At 41.7% G+C, this 20,279-nt stretch overlaps 1 protein-coding gene and 2 long non-coding RNA genes across 3 annotated transcripts; all 3 read left to right on the forward strand.

Moving 5' to 3' along the window:
- Nucleotides 1-892: 892 nt before the first annotated feature.
- Nucleotides 893-11,935, forward strand: cenpu (centromere protein U). Its single transcript, XM_079499115.1, has 14 exons — nucleotides 893-949; nucleotides 1,236-1,287; nucleotides 1,594-1,648; nucleotides 2,453-2,531; nucleotides 3,522-3,741; nucleotides 4,818-4,878; nucleotides 6,418-6,528; nucleotides 7,006-7,111; nucleotides 7,657-7,783; nucleotides 7,904-7,982; nucleotides 8,442-8,489; nucleotides 8,915-8,976; nucleotides 9,532-9,688; nucleotides 11,586-11,935. The coding sequence occupies exons 2-14, from the start codon at nucleotides 1,280-1,282 to the stop codon at nucleotides 11,703-11,705; spliced, it is 1,233 nt and encodes a 410-aa protein (XP_079355241.1). The 5' UTR covers nucleotides 893-949; nucleotides 1,236-1,279; the 3' UTR covers nucleotides 11,706-11,935.
- Nucleotides 11,936-13,258: 1,323 nt separating this feature from the next.
- LOC306922589 lies at nucleotides 13,259-15,912 on the forward strand. Its single transcript, XR_013789946.1, has 4 exons — nucleotides 13,259-13,337; nucleotides 13,938-14,095; nucleotides 14,516-15,158; nucleotides 15,620-15,912. It is a non-coding gene; the product is annotated as an uncharacterized lncRNA (long non-coding RNA).
- Nucleotides 15,913-15,922: 10 nt separating this feature from the next.
- Nucleotides 15,923-17,867, forward strand: LOC306922590. The gene is made up of 3 exons (XR_013789947.1): nucleotides 15,923-16,394; nucleotides 16,846-17,122; nucleotides 17,635-17,867. It is a non-coding gene; the product is annotated as an uncharacterized lncRNA (long non-coding RNA).
- Nucleotides 17,868-20,279: the final 2,412 nt, after the last annotated feature.

Raw genomic sequence — 20,279 nt, forward strand, 5'->3', positions numbered from 1 at the left:
TTTATGCCCATATGGAGTTCTTTGTCAGGCATGCCCAAATACAGCATTGTGATGTCAGAACAGGCCAGCTCCATATATAGTGTGCCGTGTGCGTTCGGAAATGCGCACCGGGAGCGCACTCGCCTATTAGTTTGCATTGCGTTTGCATGCGCTCAGTGCGCTATTTCCGAACGCGCCCATAGAGATATAATGTTGATCAGCTGTGATCAATTGGCTAATTTGGGCCCTGTCCAGAGCCTGGGTCAGGACTCAGGAGCCCTGTCCAGAGCCCGGGCAGAGGCCTTTTGTGGCGGTTCTGGACAACCGTGGATCCGTCCGACTCAAAGCCAGGCACTGCACTCCATGTGGGGGTATGGAACGCGTGTGTCGAATTTGAAGTCGGTGGGGCGAACGGTTCTCGAAAGGGATCCTACACTATAGAAGCTGGTTGAACCGAGTCACACAACACAAGTCCTCCCATAAGTCTGTCTGTCAGTCGACCTGGCTCAGTATACGTATAGTGATTTAAGTTGAATAAAGATCTATTACCGTATTAACTAAACCTCTATCATCAAAACATAATTATCATCATTGTGTGTGTGTGTGTGTGTGTGTGTGTGTGTGTGTGTGTGTGTGTGTGTGTGTGTGTGTGTGTGTGTGTGTGTCAGTGTGTGTGTGTGTGTGTGTGTGTGTGTGTGTGTGTGTGTGTGTGTGTGTGTGTGTGGGTGGGTGGGTGGCACTAGCCTAATTTACCAGCCTTTTTCTTTCATATAATTACATGAAGTCAAGTGTGGCATCGAGGACTGTGGACTGGAGAAAGTATATATTTTAGGGCAGTGGTTCCCAAAGTGGGGAATCGCATTGCCTTTTTCAATACTCAAGACAAGAACGCGAGTGAACCATAGGGAGTGAACCCACTCTCTTCCCGTAGAAAGAAACACGGAATGTGTCATTGTGTGCGGGGGGGACGGTATGTTCTGTTTTATTAATCTTCGGGCTCAATTGTAATTATTTAGCCCGTGTTATCCTTAATATAAGGGTTTATTGTAGCGGTGTCTACATTATGTTGATTGCAATGGAAGCTGGAAGGAAGCTGTGTACGTGCTTTTAATGAAATGCGTCTCACCCCGCCGGATTCGTGATATAGTATCGTCTAACTCTAAACAAGTATTTTGCGGGAGACGATCCTACTTGTTGTTGGTTTTCGAACAACCTAACATTCACTGACTTGTGTTAACTTTTCCCCCAAAACACAGTTAACAAATTACCGACTGTGAACGTCATCATCTTACAATTGATCATGGTGAAGTATGTGTATAGCGTTATTGTTACTGCATGAAATAAATATTGATATGACAGTATGACTGAGCCAAATTGAAATAAGGGAAAATTAAAGTATCTGCTTCTCTCTCTCTGATGAATTGAACATGGTGGACCCTGTTGTAAACCAGTGTAATGCTTTATCAGTGTGTCGTCCACAGTAACAGTCTTTGTATTGAGTTGTGCTTTCATGTGAAATGTACCCATTCTGCAAACTGTTAATAAATACTTCAATCAATCAAACTAACTCTCTTTCTCTCTCTCTCTCTCTCTCTCTCTCTCTCATGCCTGCAGAGCCAAAAAAGCCAGAGGAAACAAGAGGCATGAAGGTCCCCAACACACTGACCAGGTGAAATAGTAGTCCCCCTATCTGATGCACCTAGCTTTGACTGATGGTGCAAAATGATATGATATGATATAGTACTTTATTGTCAGTTTACACTGAAATTAGTATTGCGACCCAGCGGCCTTGTATGCAACACATAAACATATTTGACATAACATAGGACAAAATAATAAAATAAAATACAGTTACATACATAGAAACATAAGGGCAGAGAGCAATGTCCACAACTCAGTCTAGTCCTGTAAAACTGCACTCACCGATTCTATAGTTATTAGGAGAAAGCTGCCTGTCATTAATAAGTGTGTGTCTCGCTGTCGCGTGGCGTGCGCAGGGTCTGGTCTGGTCTTGGAAACAGATTTCTTTGTTGACTAAGACTAGACTAAAATTCCAGATGACTAAAACTAAATGGTGTGTTATTCCAAAGACTAAGGGCATACATACTCCAGTTTTAGGTGATAAGGTTAGGTGACCACCGAAAGGGTGGTTAGTAAAAACAGAGAGATGTTTGGGTGAGCAGTGAATTGCTTACCACCACAGCGTGACGTCATGTTGTAGTTTTCTGTGGTCACTTTATCACCTAAAACTGAATGAATAGTCCATAAGACTAAATCAGAAAGAATGATCTCTTCTTTGCACACACACACACACACACACACACACACACACACACACACACACACACACACACACACACACACACACACCACTCAAATGGTGTCACTGAGGCTGAATGGAACCCCAGTCTTCACAGTGGTGAAGGGGCAAAATTGACTGATGTTGTTGCTTTGTGTTGCATGCCTTCTACAGGAGGCTCTGCACTCTATGCAGTCTCCCGACCTATCCGCCATAGACAGAGCTAGCTTCCTGGACGCAGAGGAGAGTTATGGTGAGACATGAACACGACTACACATTGTATCACTTTCTTTAACCCATTTTGACCTGAGATCAGATTCTAAAAATGTCTTCTACATCCTGACAGTTTTCTGAAAAAGCTGTTTCTATGTCAGTCGTTCTTCGATTTTTCAAAAATAGCAGACCTACAAGCTCGTAGCGCGCCACTCGGTGGCGCGCTATAAGCTTGTAGGTCTGCTATTTTTCAATAGCTAAAGCATAACATAATGCTAACACCAAAAGGGGTTAACCTGCTTCTCAATGAATCGATTAACCTTACGTGAGCAAGATTAATTCAAGTCGGTTATTGTTCCTGAATGTCGGTTAGAATATATATTCGGTTTATTGCCCATAGGCCTGTCACAACTATTACACGATCGTCTAATCGCAAGTATTTTGTCATAATCGTTTCCATGTTGAAGAAAATACATTAACAAATGCTGAAATGGCAGATCTACAAGCTTAGGTAGATCAAAAAATATATGATAATAATGAATGTCAGTAATTTCTTTGTATATTTCAGTTATTTTATATCTGCCAGGAAAACAGAAATGTATTCTTTATTCGTATGTTCCAATGTTCAATGCCACAAATACAATAAAATCATTAATCATAATTATTTGTTGTGACAATTAATCACATTTAAAGTACATTTGTAATCGTAACACCCCAGCGCTATCACACATCTCTTTAGTAGGACATTAACCCATTTTGGGGCGGGAACCCCTTTTGGTGTTAGCATTATGTTATGCTTTAGCTATTGAAAAATAGCAGATCTACAAGCTCATAGCGTGCCACCGAGTGGCGCGCTACGAGCTTGTAGGTCTGCTATTTTTGAAAAGTCGAAGAACGACTGACATAGAAACACAGCTTTTTCAGAAAACTGTCAGGATGTAGAAGACATTTATAGAATCTGATCTCAGGTCAAAATGGTTTTTAAGCCACTGTTATCTTGACCAAAGAACTCCTACGTTGATTTGCCCAGGTCGTAGGCTCCACAGCACTGCCCTCGAAGACGACATGAGTGCGCACGGAGGGACGGATGGAGCGGAGGAGGGAGGGACGGATGGAGGAGAGGAGGGAGGGACGGATGGAGCGGAGGAGGGAGGGACGGATGGGGCCCAGGAGAAGGAGGCAGGAGGAGGACTGGACAAAGGAACCAGAGACAAGGAGAAGAAGAGGACTGGAAAGAAAGTCGGAGATGGGTGAGGTCAAATTAAGGTCTGAGTTGGCGTGAATCAGATGGATGGATTGGTAGATGCATAGGTAGATGGATAGATATTGATCCTGTGGGGGAAAATAAGTTGTCAATCAGCAGTAAAGAAATAGGACGGATGCAAAAAAAGGAAATACCTATATCTAGATCTATCTATCTATCTATCTATCTATCTATCTATCTATCTATCTATCTATCTATCTATCTATCTATCTATCTATCTATCTATCTATCTATCTATCTATCTATCTAATTCAGCACATAGCAATTGCAGATGAGTTGCTTGGAGATATTAATCTCCAGGACTTTAGAGCATGTCGAGTCAAAGCCAGATTGGTGAATGCTTTACCTTCATGAAATACACGGTCATCGGGTGTTTGTGTGCTGTTCACACAAACACACCTCTTTTTTTTTATATATAATTTTTATCCCACGATTTTGTAACCCATTTTTCACCCCTGTGTCAATTATCTAATGTGATCCTGGGCTCTACACACCCTCCGCCAACCTGGGGAGAGCAACGGACTTGAACTCATGCTTTCTTCATGCCTGAGTGTCCAAGTTGCTCCTTTGCACCTGACAGGGGGGAGTTTCCCTGGTTGGACATAGCGCGTGGAAGGAACACGTTATTCCAACCAGTTCCTTTCCCCTCCATCAGGCGCCCCGGCTGGCCAGGGGGAGGCAGTTTAGAGACCAGGATTACTGCATGTTTTTCTGAGGGTACCTACCCTAGGGGACACGGGGAGAACATGCAAACTCCACACAGAAAGGCCCTTTCGCCAACCCCGCCTCGGGTATAAACACACCTCTTTAATAACATTATCTGACAAACAAAACCTCCAAACTATATTTCTCATCACTGACGAGTGACAACCACAGGGACGAAACACTTTGGTTTTCATTTTATTTACACCTTAAAACCCTTAATGTGTCCAATCTCACACTCAGGAGTTACTTGTAAAAGAACAAGACTTCAAATCCATCAAAATCTGCCCAAAAATATATATTTTGACCGTAAACAAAATGATTTTCAGTGATCTCTGTCTTTCTGTCTGTACTGGCCAGATGTGTGACGGAGGAAGGGAGGAATGATGGGAGGAAGAGGAAGATGAAGAGAAAGCATGTGGTGGGTGGCAGAAAGGCCATAAGGAATACAGTAACGCATCGATAAGATGAGGGAAAAATGGTTAACGTTGATATCCTTTTCTAACATTTGTTACTGTGTTGGTACACTATAGTGAAGCCTGTCTGTTTGATGTCAACATTTTGTAATTTCTGATAAAGTTATGCCTATTTTTAGGACGTAGCTCTCTGCACGAGGCTCGCTGTAACTAAGGCCCCTTTTCCACCGGTTGGTTCCCATTGGGAACCGGTTCAGTTCTTTTTGGTTTTTAGTCCATGAGCCAGAGCTCCAAAATTGAAACGTTAATTATGAATTGAGTGGGCAAAACCATACCTATATTAGATTGTTATCACCATGAAACTTCCCCAATTGAGTACTTACACGAAGACATTGATTTATTGTATAACAAACTTTACATTTTTCAATATGCAAATGAGGCATTATGTAGGAAAATATGCAAAATAATCGAAAATATGAAAAAGCTACTACTGTGGAAGGGTTATCATGTATTCATTTACTTGTATTGATCCTATAAACAATTTAATATAGGGTATAGTTTGCCCACCAATTTTGGAGCTCTGGCTCATGGACTAAAAAACAAAAATAACTGAACCGGTTCCAATTGGGAACCAACCGGTGGAAAAGGGGTCTTACGGCCGGGCTCCACCGGGCGCGTCAGCGTCGCGTCTCCGTCACCGTCAGGGAATGTTCCCTTTTTAATCAATGAAGGGTGGCTCCACTGCCCGCGTTGACGGAGACGCGACGCGTGCATTAAAATTGAACCGGTGCGTTTTTTGACGCGACGCGACGGAGACGCAACGCGTCCGGTGGAGCCCTGGCGTAAGGGTCAGCATGTGTGCGGGTGTCTGTGTTTGGAGATAATCTCACAACTGCTGTACTGATCACAGCCAAATGTATGATGCACACTGTCTGCCAGTAGACGTACCTCCACCACTAATATGTTTGGAAGTATGATGCAGTTTCTCATGTTTATTTGAACGCTGGCGCGTTTCGGCAGTAGCCTTCTTCAGAGCAGATTTAAAAATGACTTTTTAACCCATTCTGGGCGGGAACCCCTTTTGGTGTTTTAAGTATTATGTTATACTTTAGCTATTGAAAAATAGCAGATCTACAAGCTCATAGCGCGGCACAGAGTGCCGCGCTATGAACTTGTAGGTCTGCTATTTTTGAAAAATCGTGAAAATATGCCTCAAATCTTTGAATATTTTTTTTTCAGAGTTTCAGTTTTTAACTCAAATCTTTGCTTCTGGGGTGTCCCTGGAACAACATATTTTCAGATGGGGGTCAGTGGCCAATTAATTTCTGGGGTCCTTGACATGAAATATTGAGAACCACTGATATAGAAACATGAGGTTTTTCAGAAAATAATACATTTTAAAAAAAATTTTTTTAATTTCGACGTCAGGCCTAAATGGGTTTTAATCTGCTCTGAGAACCCTGCTTCACCTAAATATGAACCTTAATTTGTGTTTTTGCTCCGCTTTCCATATGTGTTGTTGTCATGTTGTGTCCCATTGTTAGAGGACGTCGGGTGCAGACCCGGAGAAGCAGGAGTCTGGATCTAGTCCTCGTCCTGCTAAGCAGAGGCAGCAGGCAGCTGTTTTGTCCAATGATGATGAGAACGCAGGCCCGGTATGGAGCAGTGTCAACAAATGGCAAACTTTCTTTCTTGTGATTTCTCATTTGTGTTCATTGCATTCAAAAAGATAACCGTGACATTTTACGGAACCTTTAATCTACTAGCCCTTACCCGTGGGGGGTACTGCACCCTGGGTGCGTTTTTAATTCACTAATAAATTCATTATTAATCTATAATTTCTTAAATTGAAAAAAGGGCTTCGTTAAGACCTCCCATATTATTATGGTCAATGCCTGTGTGAAAAGTGGGAGTGATTGGTGCAGGCAGTGAGGAGCTACGGCGGTGTTTCTGACACACATTCAGACAGACACTCAGACACTCGGACACACATTCAGACATTGACTGAATTATAGTATGATATGATATTGGATAGATGGTAGAGCAATTCGATGTGAATCAATGACATTCCTTTTTTCTACTATTCTGTCATAATTTATATAATTATGTCCATCTTTTGCTTCATCTTTTAGAAGTCCAGAAACAGGAAGTCTTCATCCGATGATGGGTCTGGGAACAGGAAGTCAAGTAGTGATGGACGAAATCCACGGAAACAGAGGAGAACTATGAATAAGACGAGTAAATGTTTGGACAGTTTATCATTACATTTCTGTATAGGAAAAGGTGTCTAAACAGTCTAAACGCCCGACTTACAGCTCCAGCAGTGATGCCTAGTCAAGGGTCAAGTAAAGTTATGCTTACTGTACTTTATACTCGCTTAACACATATTGGGCGGGAACCCCTCTTGGTGTTTCAAGCATTATGTTATGCTTTAGCTATTGAAAAATAGCAGATCTACAAGCTCATAGTGCCGCGCTACGAGCTTGTATATATTCCTTCAGAGTGAGTTTTTAACTCAAATCTTTGCTTCTGGGAGGGTCCCTGGAACAACATATTTTCAGATGGGGGTGGGCGCTGGGCGGCCAATGTCATATATATTTGGGGGTCCTTGACATGAAAATGTTTGAGAACGACTGACATAGAAACATAGGTTTTTCAGAAAACTGTCAAGATTTAGAAGACATTTTGTAGAATCGAGTTCAGGTCGAAATGGGTTAAAAGAACATGTCTGTTCTTATTGAAAAGTAACAGTATAAATAAACTAGGGTTTACCTCTCCTCCAGCCAGTGTATCTACGGACTCCGAATCTCCCGGTGTGGACCAGCAGACGGAGAGGGGGCTTAGCCGTGGCAACGCTACTGAGTTGGAGGTGGTGCTGGATGCCTTCCTTGCTTTCTGTCACCAGTACCGGTAATTAACTACCTCTGTTAGTTACATTACAGTCATTACCGTCCCTAGTCAATAAATACCACCAAGTCCAAACTGTGTGCGTGTGCGTGTGCGTGTGTGTGTGTGTGTGCGCGCATGTAGAGAGTCGGTGGAGTCTAAAGCAGTCAGGAAGGCCATTGATTCATTCTCCTCCAGTGTCAAGGAAGAACTCACCAAGAAGGTAAGGAACTTCACGAGGACTGTTAGATTGAACTGTGTTGGTTGATGAACAACATGTATGAAGTGTTTGGATGATATTTTTGTCTTGAATTAGGGATGTCCCGATTTTTCGTACCCGATCCGATCCCGATACCAGAGTTTCTGTGTTACCGAATACCGATACCAGTGTTGCCGATACTATATATCTCGTGTTGTGTTTATAGCAGACTCCTCACTCATATGTGCACCTGCCATAGTGTCAACCCCTTACCCCTGTGTCGGATCGGTGGTTAGACTGGTATATTCGCCGATACCGATATGACCCGATATGACAAATAAGGGCCGATACCGATACTTTTCCGATACCGATACAGTTTCGGGACATCTCTATCTTGAATGCTTTGTTGGGTTATTTTGATGTTTTATTGTCTCTGCTCCATTTTTAATCGCATGGTCCCAATGACCTCCTTCATCTCTGCAGATCACCGTTGCCAAGGAGCTCAGGGTCCTAATGAGGGACAACGCCAAGGTAACAGCTCCCCTCACTATTACAGTCTTGGTGGAAACTTGACATATCTGTGTCGATATTAATATTTTATACAATGCCTTGCATGCATGAATGTATTTCATTTGTGGTAAAGACACAGATGATAAATTGTGTAAAACAATGAAATAGGCATTCGTGATGTACGATTAACTGATCCTTTGATGTACGATGGTGTCATGTGAAAATAGATCTACAAGCTCTCAACACGTATTCTTTATCATCTTTGATTAATTTAAGAGGTTGCACCATGCATGCAGAGCTTTCCGTACGAGTGAGAGGGATACGAAATCAGTTCTAAATGAAAACTCAACCGCAACCAGTGACACTACGGAGCCTGGCATGGGGTAGTTGTGTCTGTGTAATCACTCCCCTCTCCCTCCCCCTCCGTCTATCTTTCCATTTGTCAGGTGGATCTTTTGATCCGTAAGAAGAGACAGAGACTGTTGGCTGCCAAGGATGAGCTGATCACGTAAGAAGCTGTTCCGTCGACAAGCACACTAGTTGCCATTTACAACCGGTCCCGGTCACCTCTACAGCCAGAAAACCAGAAGATTTCACTAACCAAAAAATGAAACCAAATGGACCCTCACTTGGTTTCGTTTTACTTTACTTAATTTACAAGAAGTCTACACAATTGGAGAATGTAGTAGAGTTGTTATTCTGATCAAAGTTTGCCTGTTATATCTCCTAATGGCACCATATCAACACAGCATGGAATTGTGTGCAAAGTCTTATCCAACGATATACATGTCTCGCGTCTGAGTCAGACTAAATCTCATCAAATGGTGGTCCGAGGCTCAAATGCTGAATACATAATGGGCCTTGAAATGAAAAGGGTTGAAAACCACAGAATCCTGGCATTTATAATGAATGTAAGGTTTCAACAAAATCCGGAAACGTGCGAGGCACAAGGCTTTGTAGATAGAATGAGGTTGGATGGTCAAATGCTATGTGCGTGATCTAAGTTGCTTGTGGCCAGACTAGAGGATGATGGGCACATTTTGTGTGTTTGGACATTATATAGGACGGAGCGTCAGGTGGGATCGATGCGAAAGGAGGAAGCCAGGTTGACGCAGCGGCTGGACGATGTCAGAAAAAGCCGCACCTTTCTCAGTGGCATGTCGGAGCTCACCAAACGATACCTGGATCACCGAAGTGCGCACCCTCAAGAGAAAGAGGAGGTACACGCACAATGTTGCACATACACCAAGATCTGGAAGCAGAAATATTGGCACGTTGACCTCATGGGAACTTGACAGCTTTACGAAAATGTGTGCAAGATGGTGACTAGTATAAATAAACTACTATAAATGTTTAACTCTTGAGAGCGGCTCCATTTGGTTTCATTTTACGCACTCAAGAGTTAAATTATTGTTACGCATCTGCATTGCTTAGTTTTCAAGAAGTCTACACAATTCAACGTTAGCCTGTTTGTTGTCTCTCCTATGGTGCCAACATCAATACAGAATGGAATTGTGGACTAAATCTTGTCCAATGACAACAAAATATTCGTTTAGTTTTGCATCTGAGAGGCTAAATGTCATCAAATGGTGGTCCGTGGCTCAAATACCCAATAAATAATGGACCTTTTATATGAAAAGGGTTGAAAACCACTGGTGTAAAGTAACTAAGTGCATTTACTCAAGTACTGTACTTGAGTACAATTTTGAGGGAGGTCTACTTTTACTTTACTGGATTATTTCCAGTTTTCAATACTTTTACTTCTACTCCACTACATCTCAGAGGCAAATATTACTTTTAACTCCACTACAATTATATTACTTTAGTTACTTTGTAGATTTTGATTATTATTACAAAACACACTAACCACTTCAGACCTATATAATATTTCAGATCTACAAGTTCACAATGCATTGCATTGGGTGGCTGTGGCTCAGGAGGTAGAGCAGGTCGTCCAATGATCCCTGGGTCGGCGGTTCGAATCCCGGCTCCTCCTGTCCACATGTCGAAGTGTCCTTGGGCAAGACACTGAACCCCACATTGCCTCCAATGAGTCGGTCGGTGCTAGCTCGCCACCATTGGTGTGAATGAATGTGGGAAGTGAGGACGCTGGCGGAAGGGAGGTGATGCTGGGCATTGCTGGCGCTTCACCTCCCAATGAATGAACCATTGTAAAGTGCTTTGAGCACTTGGAAAAGCGCTATAAAAATTATCCTGCATTGTGATCTTGTAGATCGGCTATTTTCAAAAGATTTTTTTACACATTTTGAACTTTTGTACTTTTACTCAAGTACATTTTGGATACGGGACTTCTACCTGTAACAGAGTACATCTACAATGCAGTATTGATGATACTATTTGAGTACTTTTTCCACCACTGCCTGCAATGCTGGCTTTCTTTCCAGAAGGTTAATTGCATTCTCCTTGTAATATTGTTATTGAAGTATAATGAGGAACTGATTAGAGTTAGAACAAGTGCATGCAATCAACTATAGCAGTGGTTTTCAACCAGTGGTCCGGGGACCACCAGTGGTCCCTGAGGGGGTTCCAGGTGGTCCCCAACTAAATTATGGATAGTTGGTAACCAAATGGACCCTTATAGATCCTTGACTCTTGAGAGCGTAAAATGAAACCAAATGGACCCTTTCGGGTCCATTTGGTTTCATTTTACGCTCTCAAGAGTTACATTATTGTAATAATAATCGGCATTACTTAATTTACAAGAAGTCTACACAATTTAGAGAATGTAGAATAATTGTTATTTTGATCGTTTGCCTGTTATCTCTCCTATCTATGGTAACATCGAACGACAACAAAATATTCTTTCGTTTTGGGTCTGAGAGGCTAATTGTCATCAAATTGTGGTCCGTGGATCAAATGCAAAATAAATAATGGGCCTTGATATGAAAAGGGTCTAAATCCACTGAACTATAGTGTCAGACAGGGACACACACTTTCACTGCATCTGGCTCATTTATTAAATGGTAAAAACTGAGTATTTTCTTTTAAAAAACAATTTTTCTCTCCTAGTTAATTGGTCCATTTTGCACTCAATCCATTTTTGAGAAGTATTACAAACCCCCCCACCTCATACTCTCTTCTCCTTCCTCTGTCTAGTATGGAGCATCCAGTCTACCAGCTCTGCTGCTGGAGACCAAATACATTCTAGGAACTGAGAACCAGCTGAGACAAATCAACGACCAGCTAGAAGCAAGACTCGAGGAGACTGGAAAATAGACGCACGCACGCACGCACAGACACAGACACACACACACACACTGACACACACACTTGATTACCAGCCGGTAGAAACAATGCAAAAGGTTTCAAAATTACAAGCATTTACATAAATTGAAGTTTTGAAGAATTGAAGTTTAACAAAATGTCATAAGGCAAAAGAAAGTACAGTGGATTCTTTGTTCATTATTATTAATAAATTGTATAAAATAAAATGCATCTAAAGTTTTCATTGTGTGAATATTGTTTCCTTCACATAGGGCCATAAAACTGCCAGTTATTGTTCATAACGCCTACTAGAGTCTAGAGGGGAACCTAGATATCAATGCATGCATCTTTGTATGTTGTTTATTTAAACATCTGAGACTCACACATTGCTTCCTTCACAAAATATTGTAATCTTCCTGTCTGAAAGTGCTTTTGGAGACATGATTTGTCATGGGAGTCTGGGACCGGTTGCTGGTGAAATATAGAGGCTTCAGAACCAAATTGCAATAATGTTAATGTCAGCTATGCTGTGAATATGTAGTCCAGTTTTCTCTGTTCTGACTATGTATGAACAGAGTATGAACCATGAACCGTCGTATGACGCATAAAGTCACCAGTGACGGTGAATGAACTATGCACAAAAGTTCATCCACTCTTTGACAGCTGATTTTGATTGATTGATTGAAATATTTATTAACAGTTTGCAGAATTACAGTACATTTCAAGCACAAACTCAATACAAAGACTTAACTGAGTGGACGACCCAATTAAGCATTACACTTGTTTACAAGAGGGTCCATCATGTTCAATTCATCAAAACATTTAGAGACGTACAGATAGACACTACTATATAGTCAAAGAACAGAACAGGAATTCATCATAAAGGAGGTAAAAAGGGAAAAGAGACATATACAGTGAGGGGAAAAAAGGGGGGGGGCGGTGGGGGGGGATTCAGATTTTACGGGGGGCAGTTTCGAATTGCAGCTGTCCGTAGGTGCCCTTTGAGAGCGGTTTTGAAGGAGTCAAGGGATTCACATGTCTTAATGACTGTTGGTAGGGCGTTCCACATTTTGGTGGCATAGGAGCGAAAAGAATTTAGTCCCTTGTTTGTGCCGAATCTGGGTTGTACATGCTCAATTTAGTTCGAATACAAATGCTATTCTCAATTTGGCCGCCAGGTGGCATAGTGGTGTCTGTTATTAGTCAAGCCAAATGTATGCATTGATTGATTGAATACTTTATTTTTATGTTTTTAAATCCACAGGAAAGTACACTTTAATACGAGGTCTGCTAAGAGGATTTAAAACCCAAGAAAGCCCGTGGCTTGTTTCCATTGGGGTCCTTCATATTCAATTCATCTGAACATGTAAATGACATACACACTATTTTTATTTATTTTAATCAACAATGGAAATGATGTACCATTAAATGTAAACATGTAATGTTTGTGATATTATTCTCATATAATTAAAGTCGATCAGTACTGTCTGCCATGCAGCTGGCCCACAATGCACCGCGACAGTCCTGTATAAATTGCCACGAGTCCTCCATCTTTTTTCTTTTCTCTCACTTCCTTTCCTCAAGACAGAAGAAATGGTACAACCACATGGCACATGCTGCTGCACGTGGATCTCTGATCAGCCCGTAAGTAACCATTCTTTACTCTTTATTCCATGTTTAATAAGTAAATTAAACTTTAAGGTGCATTTTGTAAATAAGTAACGCCCGTTGTAAGTCCACTGCTTTCCTTATAAACTCCGTATTTCTGAAGCCTGTGTCGCTTTGCAGTGCGACATTGTTTGCTTTGCTTATTCTGTAGGATCTGATCACTTCTCTAGTGTGACTCCAGCTCTAAGTCAGCTGTCCAGAAGACCCGTGTCTGGTTCAGTGTTACAGAGCTGGTAGAGCAACGTTCTGTAACGCGTGGTTCGGCGCAGCGTGCTCTGTTTTAGAGTGTGCTGTCGCTGGGCTTGTTCAGGACTCGGCCCAACAGAGAGTGGCCTGTCCTGGTAACACCCCGCAGGATGGGCCTAGTGCGCGGCCGCACACTGGGATTAAAACCAGCCATGGACCATCCATTATGACTCAATCATAATTTGTGATGATGGATATGTTTGAAGCATGCTCTCGAAACTTTGTATTGATCTGCTCTTAATAACGGAGCTGTCAATTGTCATGATATATTAATGAAGTGTTTTAGTACTGGATGTGTATGTGAAGACTTTTTGTTGTTTTGCTTTACAGACCTGTAATGATGATCTGGCTTGGAGTGGAGGAACTAGATGTGGACTTTCATTACCCCAGTTTCTGCGCTGATCAGCTTTACTTGCAATAGGAAGCACTTAACTCTTGGGCCTAATATAAAGCATTGGGCTCTAGAAGCTGCAGCCTGCTTGTCAACGGTTTGTTTTATTTATTTTTACATTTACAGAATACTTAAAATATGTATGGTGGAATATGTTGCTGAAACCCAAACCTATACTGCCATGGTAGAGGCCTCCTCTCTACTGTGGAATCTTGGTGTTGGAAAAGCAAGCTCAGGACTTTGTCACAGATTCAGTAGTACTCATCTACCAGGACCTGACTTAAGGCTTGAGACAAGTGGTCCTGATTCACTAAATCTATGCATAGAAATGTTCTGCACACAATAAGTGAGCATGATACTATCGTGCATGAGGATGTGATTGAAGATTTGATTTTGCCTCTTTATTTTAGGCTACACAAGTTTGACTAGAAGTAGAGCCTTTGAGGGCTGTCCTACTGTTTAGAATAGATGCAGTGTTGTTCATACAGTGTATGTGACGACTCTTTTTGCTTTACAGGTAAAGATGACTTGCTGCCCTGGAGTGGAGGAACTAGATGTGGACTTCCTTACCCCCTTTCTGTGCTGATCAGCTTTACTTGCAATAGGAAGTGGTTAAACGTTAATACTAGTTTAAAAACGGGGCTTAAAGCATTGGGCTTTACATACTGTGGAGTGTGGATGCTGCAGCCTGCTTGTGTCAAGTTTTAGTTGCAAAAAATAACTCAGCCCAAGCTGGACAGTAGCATAGATGGAACAGTGGTTCACAAACCTTTCAACTCTCAAAATATGCATATTGTGTCACTGGGACAAAAACTGAAGAGCTGACCTACAAGCTAGTGTAGCAATGCGACGTGTGTCGGCTTGTAGATCGGCTATTTTCACTTTTTCCCCCATGTGTTATAAAAAAAATCACACTTTGCAACTGCCTCCTTCTCCTGAAGAAGGCAGTTGCATCTGCCGAAACGTTGGTTTCTCACACTGCACTTCGGCACTTCGGCTATCAGAGTGTGCGGCCACTCTTTTTTTCTTTAAGACTTATCTTTTTAGGACTAGGTTTAACCTCTTTTGCTGGTCTCGACAATGGCATTATAGACCACGTTTCCTACTGCAAGTAAAGCAGGTCTGGCCATGACCAACATCAACAAGCTGTTTGATATTGGGTATGTATGGTTTTAGCCTCAGCATTATATTTTATTGGCTGCATTTATAAATGTAGTGTAAGCACTTGGTGGCATAAGTTGATTGAACCCAAACCCATTCCGCCATGGTAGAGGCCTCACCTCTACTGTGGTTCTATTGTGGTATTGGAAGAGCAAACTCATGACTTTGGCACAGATTCAGTAGTACTCATCTACCAGGACCTGACTTAAGTCTGGAGACAACGGACATCACTCACTAATTATGCATATAAATGTTCTGCACAGAATGTGATCAATGTACATGATGCTATCGTGCGTGAGAATGTGATTTAAGATTTGATTTGACCAAACTGAGGGAAGTCTCTTTATTTTAGGCTACACAAGTCTGACTAGAAGACTAGAGCCTTTGAGGGCTGTCCTACTGTTTAGAATAGATGCAGTGTTTTACTACAGTGTATGTGACGACTCTTTTTGCTTTACAGGTAACTATGACTTGCTGCCCTGGAGTGGAGGAACTAGATGTGGACTTCCTTACCCCCTTTCTGTGCTGATCAGCTTTACTTGCAATAGGAAGTGGTTATCCGTTAATACTAGTTTAAAAACGGGGCTTAAAGCATTGGGCTTTAACCCGTTTTGACCTGAGATCAGATTCTAAAAACGTCTTCTACATCCTGACAGTTTTCTGAAAAAGCTATGTTTCTATGTCAGTGGTTCTTCGATTTTTCAAAAATAGCAGACCTACAAGCTCGTAGCGTGGCGCGCTATGAGCTTGTAGATCTGCTATTTTTCAATAGCTAAAGCATAACAATGCTAACACCAAAAGGGGTTCCCGCCCAAAACGGGTTAAATACTGTGGCTGCTGCAGCCTGCTTGTGAAAAGTTTTATTAGCAAAAAAGAAGTCAGCCCAAGCTGGACAGTAGCATAGATGGAACAGTGGTTTACAAACCTTTCAACTCTCAAAAGATGCGTATTGTGTCACTGGGACAAAAACTGAAGTGCCGACCTACAAGCTAGTGTAGCAATGCGACGTGTGTCGGCTTGTAGATCGGCTATTTTCACTTTTTTCCAATGCGCTGTAATCTTTTTAGATGGATATTTATCGAATACAAAAATCTCCTGTCTAGGACTAGGTTTAACCTGTTTTGCTGGTCTCTACAATGGCATTATTATAGACATATGGCATTATAGTAGTGTTTCCTACTGCAAGTAAAGCAGGTCTGGCCATGACTGACCATCAACAAGCTGTTTGATTTCGGGTATGTATGGTTTTAGCCTCAGTTATATTTTATTGGCTGCATTTATGAATGTAGTGTAAGCACTTGGTGGCATAAGTTGATTGAACCCAAACCCATTCCGCCATGGTAGAGGCCTCACCTCTACTGTGGTTCTATTGTGGTATTGGAAGAGCAAACTCATGACTTTGGCACAGATTCAGTAGTACTCATCTACCAGGACCTGACTTAAGTCTGGAGACAACGGACCTCACTCACTGCATGCATATAAATGTTCTGCACAGAATGTGATCAATGTACATGATGCTATCGTGTGAGGATGTGATTGAAGATTTGATTTGACCAAACTGAGGGCAGTCTCTTTATTTTAGGCTCCACAAGTCTGACTAAGACTAGAGCCTTTGAGGGCTGTCCTACTGTTTAGAATAGATGCAGTGTTTTACTACTGTGTATGAAGTTTCTGTTTGCTTTACAGGTAACTGACTTGCTGCCCTGGAGTGGAGGAACTAGATGTGGACTTTACCCCTTTCTGTGCTGATCAGCTTTACTTGCAATAGGAAGTGGTTGGCCGTTAATACTCGTGTAAAAACTCAGGCTTAAAGCATTGGGCTTTAAATACTGTGAATGCTGCAGCCTGCTTGTGTCAAGTTTTAGTTGCAAAAAAACCCCGCAGCCCATTATAGGCCGTGTTTCCTACTGCAAGTATAGCAGGTCTGGCCAAGACTGACCATCAACAAGCTGTTTTATTTCGGGTATGTATGGTTTAGCCTCAGAATTATTAATTGGCTGCATTTATACATTTAGTGTAAGCACTTTGTGGCATAAGTTGATGAAACCCAAACCCATTCCGCCATGGTAGAGACGTCATCTCTACTGTGGTTCTATTGTGGTATTGGAAGAGCAAACTCATGACTTTGGCACAGATTCAGTAGTACTCATCTACCAGGACCTGACTTAAGTCTCGAGACAACGGACCTCACTCACTGATCTATGCATGGAAATGTTCTGTAATAAGTAAGCATGTAGTATTGACATACTGTAATTGCACCAACCGATTCTTGTCAGGGTTTAATAATGAACCCTAGTGGCACAGATGGGCAGAACTAGCATAAGACCAATGCTTCGCATTTAGTTGTGAGCTTGTAGATCAGCTATTACTGCTCTTTGAGGCCCATAAGTAGTGAGGTCATTTTGGTGTGTTGTGGCAGATGGGGGTGTAAAGGATTTTTGCATACACTGACTGTGATACTGCTTTCTCTTGTAGGTTATGAGGCTGAATATCCGTGTGGAAGATTCCAGTCCCCCTTCAGGTTTGTTTACTGCAAGTTGGACACTTGAGAACCTATAAACTTAAGTCTATGACATAAGAGAAATAAGTCTAAATGAATGACTATTTGTTATATGTGTAATGTCTGAAAATGAAATGTCGAGTGTGAGTGGTGTAGTGTAAAATCCATTTCAGTTGCATTTATAGTAAATAAATCTAGTCTGTTTACACGGTGCTTGTTTGTTTCCATTTAATGAAGTGCACTAAATCCCACTGATGCCATCTTGTGGTTGGTAACATGCTTAGTTCTAGTACAAATGGTGGGATGATAAATTACACTGAAATATGGACTTTAATCACGTTGATGCCTTCTTGTGCGTCAACTGGGTGTGGGTGGTTTAGCTTTGTCTCCTCAATTTTTATAAACTAAGGCACCACATTGATTTGCAGTTTTTCTACCAAACTTTAGGTTTTAGTGGCCTTGAAATACTAGTCTGAAATGTAGAGGGAGTCATTTTAGATTGAAATACTAGTCTGAAATGTAGAGGGAGTCATTTTAGATTGAAATACTAGTCTGAAATGAAGAGTGAGTCATTTTAGATTGAAATACTAGTCTGAAATGTAGAGGGAGTCTTGGGTGCTTGGGTTTTGACTTTGTAACATTGTAGCAGAAATAACATAATTGATAGGTGAGCAGGGGTGTCATGCAAGCAGCAGAAATAAGGGGTATAATTGATGGGGGACCAGGGGTGTCATGCAAGTAAATTAACTGAAGTCATCAGATTATGCCCGTTTGTGTATGGCCACTCAGTGCAACTGGGTAATTTCAGAGTATACCGACATGATTTTTTTTGTCCCCTTCCAGATACATACATTTTTTTTGTTTTATAGAACACTTTTGCTATAGTACAATATCCAGTCTAATATATGGATATAATGATACTAGGGGTGTCCCGATCAAGTTTCATTTTTTTGGTGGCTCTCGCTCAGATTCCGATCATTTGAAAATGACGATTAATGTTGGTACCATGTATGTGGTACCTTTTCTTGGAAGAGCATAAAATGGACCATTTGCGGTCCATTTGGTTTCTTACAATCAAGATTTAAAGATCTAATAAGGGTCCATTTGGTAGCCAACTCCATCATTTAGCTGGGGACCACCTGGAACCCCCTCAAGGACCACTGGTTGAAAACCACCGATTTAGGTAAGCATTAAGTGGGTGTTAAAAAAAAAAATCTCACATGCCTGCGCTCAAAAACATTTTGGGTACCCAGTACACACGCATAACAAGCCCCTGGAAATAATAGCCAACTCACAGATTTGCTCTGACGGGTCCTCCTGATTGCCTGACTTTGCAGCACTTAACCTTTGACCTTACAATTCAGGACCAGTAAACGCACCATCCATCCAGTCTCCTGTGGGGTACCTCGGCTCTGCCTCTTAATTGTACAATCAACAGGCGGATTGCGGAAGGCAATTAAAACCATTAAAAAGTAGTAGGCTATAGATTTACTGTTGAACAAGAACAAACATGGCTAGTTACCAGCCAATGTTTGCTCAAACTTAACATCAATGTTTGCCATGGACATGATGGCCATTGATTATTTTTGTGTCCTGCACCCATATTTATGGCAATAAGACAAAAAGTTAACCTTTCAAGTTCAAAGAACATACAGTATCTCTCTTACTCTGGAGTGGCTGTAAGCCTGCCAGTCTCCAGTGATGGTATAGTGACTGTATTTGTGCACGGAGAGATCGTCTTTTGTATAAATTATACTTCACATAAGGTTCTACAGTGTAGCTGTAGCCTACCTGTCTGTCCTTTATGAGACAGTAGGTTTGCAACAGATTTATTGTTCTTTATACCTGGAAAACATTGTACTTCTAATTAGTACCACAGACGAAAAACAGTCTAAATCCAAATTTCAGACTGACCCCTCCACGAAAAGGCCTCGTTGTCCTGAACCCTTATCTATCATTTATACATTATGGATCAATAGTGTGGACTTAGACTGTTATTCGTCTGTGGCATCCTTAGGAGAAAAAAACATTAGAATAAAATAAAGTTCTCAACTCATTTGTCCATGATGCGTGACCAAATCTAATGTCCCAGTTAAAAAAATCTTTTTGTGAGTCTCCGTTTCGTAATGCAGCACTCACTGACTTGCATGTTACTTTTGGACCTCTTGTACATTAGCTCCAGTGGACCGGGTCTGTCGTGGATGGAGGCGAGGCGGGCTTGTCGCTTGCAGTCCATCAGCGGGTTGAAGCGCGCTGTGCCGAGTCCTGTTCTCTCTCGGTCGGGGGCTGCGCTAACGAGCTCCTCCTCCATCGTTTGGGGGATTTACCCCGGGGCGCTCCTCTGACCACTGAACGCACCGGTGAAGCTTCAGTTGTTATTATTACTGCTATGTAGCCGACCTACTGAGTCCCATTTTACAGTACTGTCTGTGACGACAACAGTATCCAGACCAGTTACCGGTATTTAACCCATTTTGGGCGGGAACCCCTTTTGGTGTTTTAAACATAACTTACGTTATAATTTAGCTATTGAAAAATAGCAGATCTACAAGCTCATAGCGTGCCACCGAGTTGCGCGCTACGAGCTTGTAGGTCTGCTATTTTTGAAAAATCGTTTTTT

The sequence above is a fragment of the Electrona antarctica genome, assembly GCF_951216825.1.
Source record: "Electrona antarctica genome assembly, chromosome: 4".
NCBI lineage: Eukaryota > Metazoa > Chordata > Actinopteri > Myctophiformes > Myctophidae > Electrona > Electrona antarctica.

What these genes read in the sequence shown, in the direction of transcription:
- cenpu (XM_079499115.1), top strand. An exon ending in GTCCCCAACACACTGACCAG is followed by an intron (nt 1,649 to 2,452) that starts GTGAAATAGTAG and finishes TGCCTTCTACAG; the next exon opens with GAGGCTCTGCACTCTATGCA. An exon ending in AGGAAGAACTCACCAAGAAG is followed by an intron (nt 7,983 to 8,441) that starts GTAAGGAACTTC and finishes TCATCTCTGCAG; the next exon opens with ATCACCGTTGCCAAGGAGCT.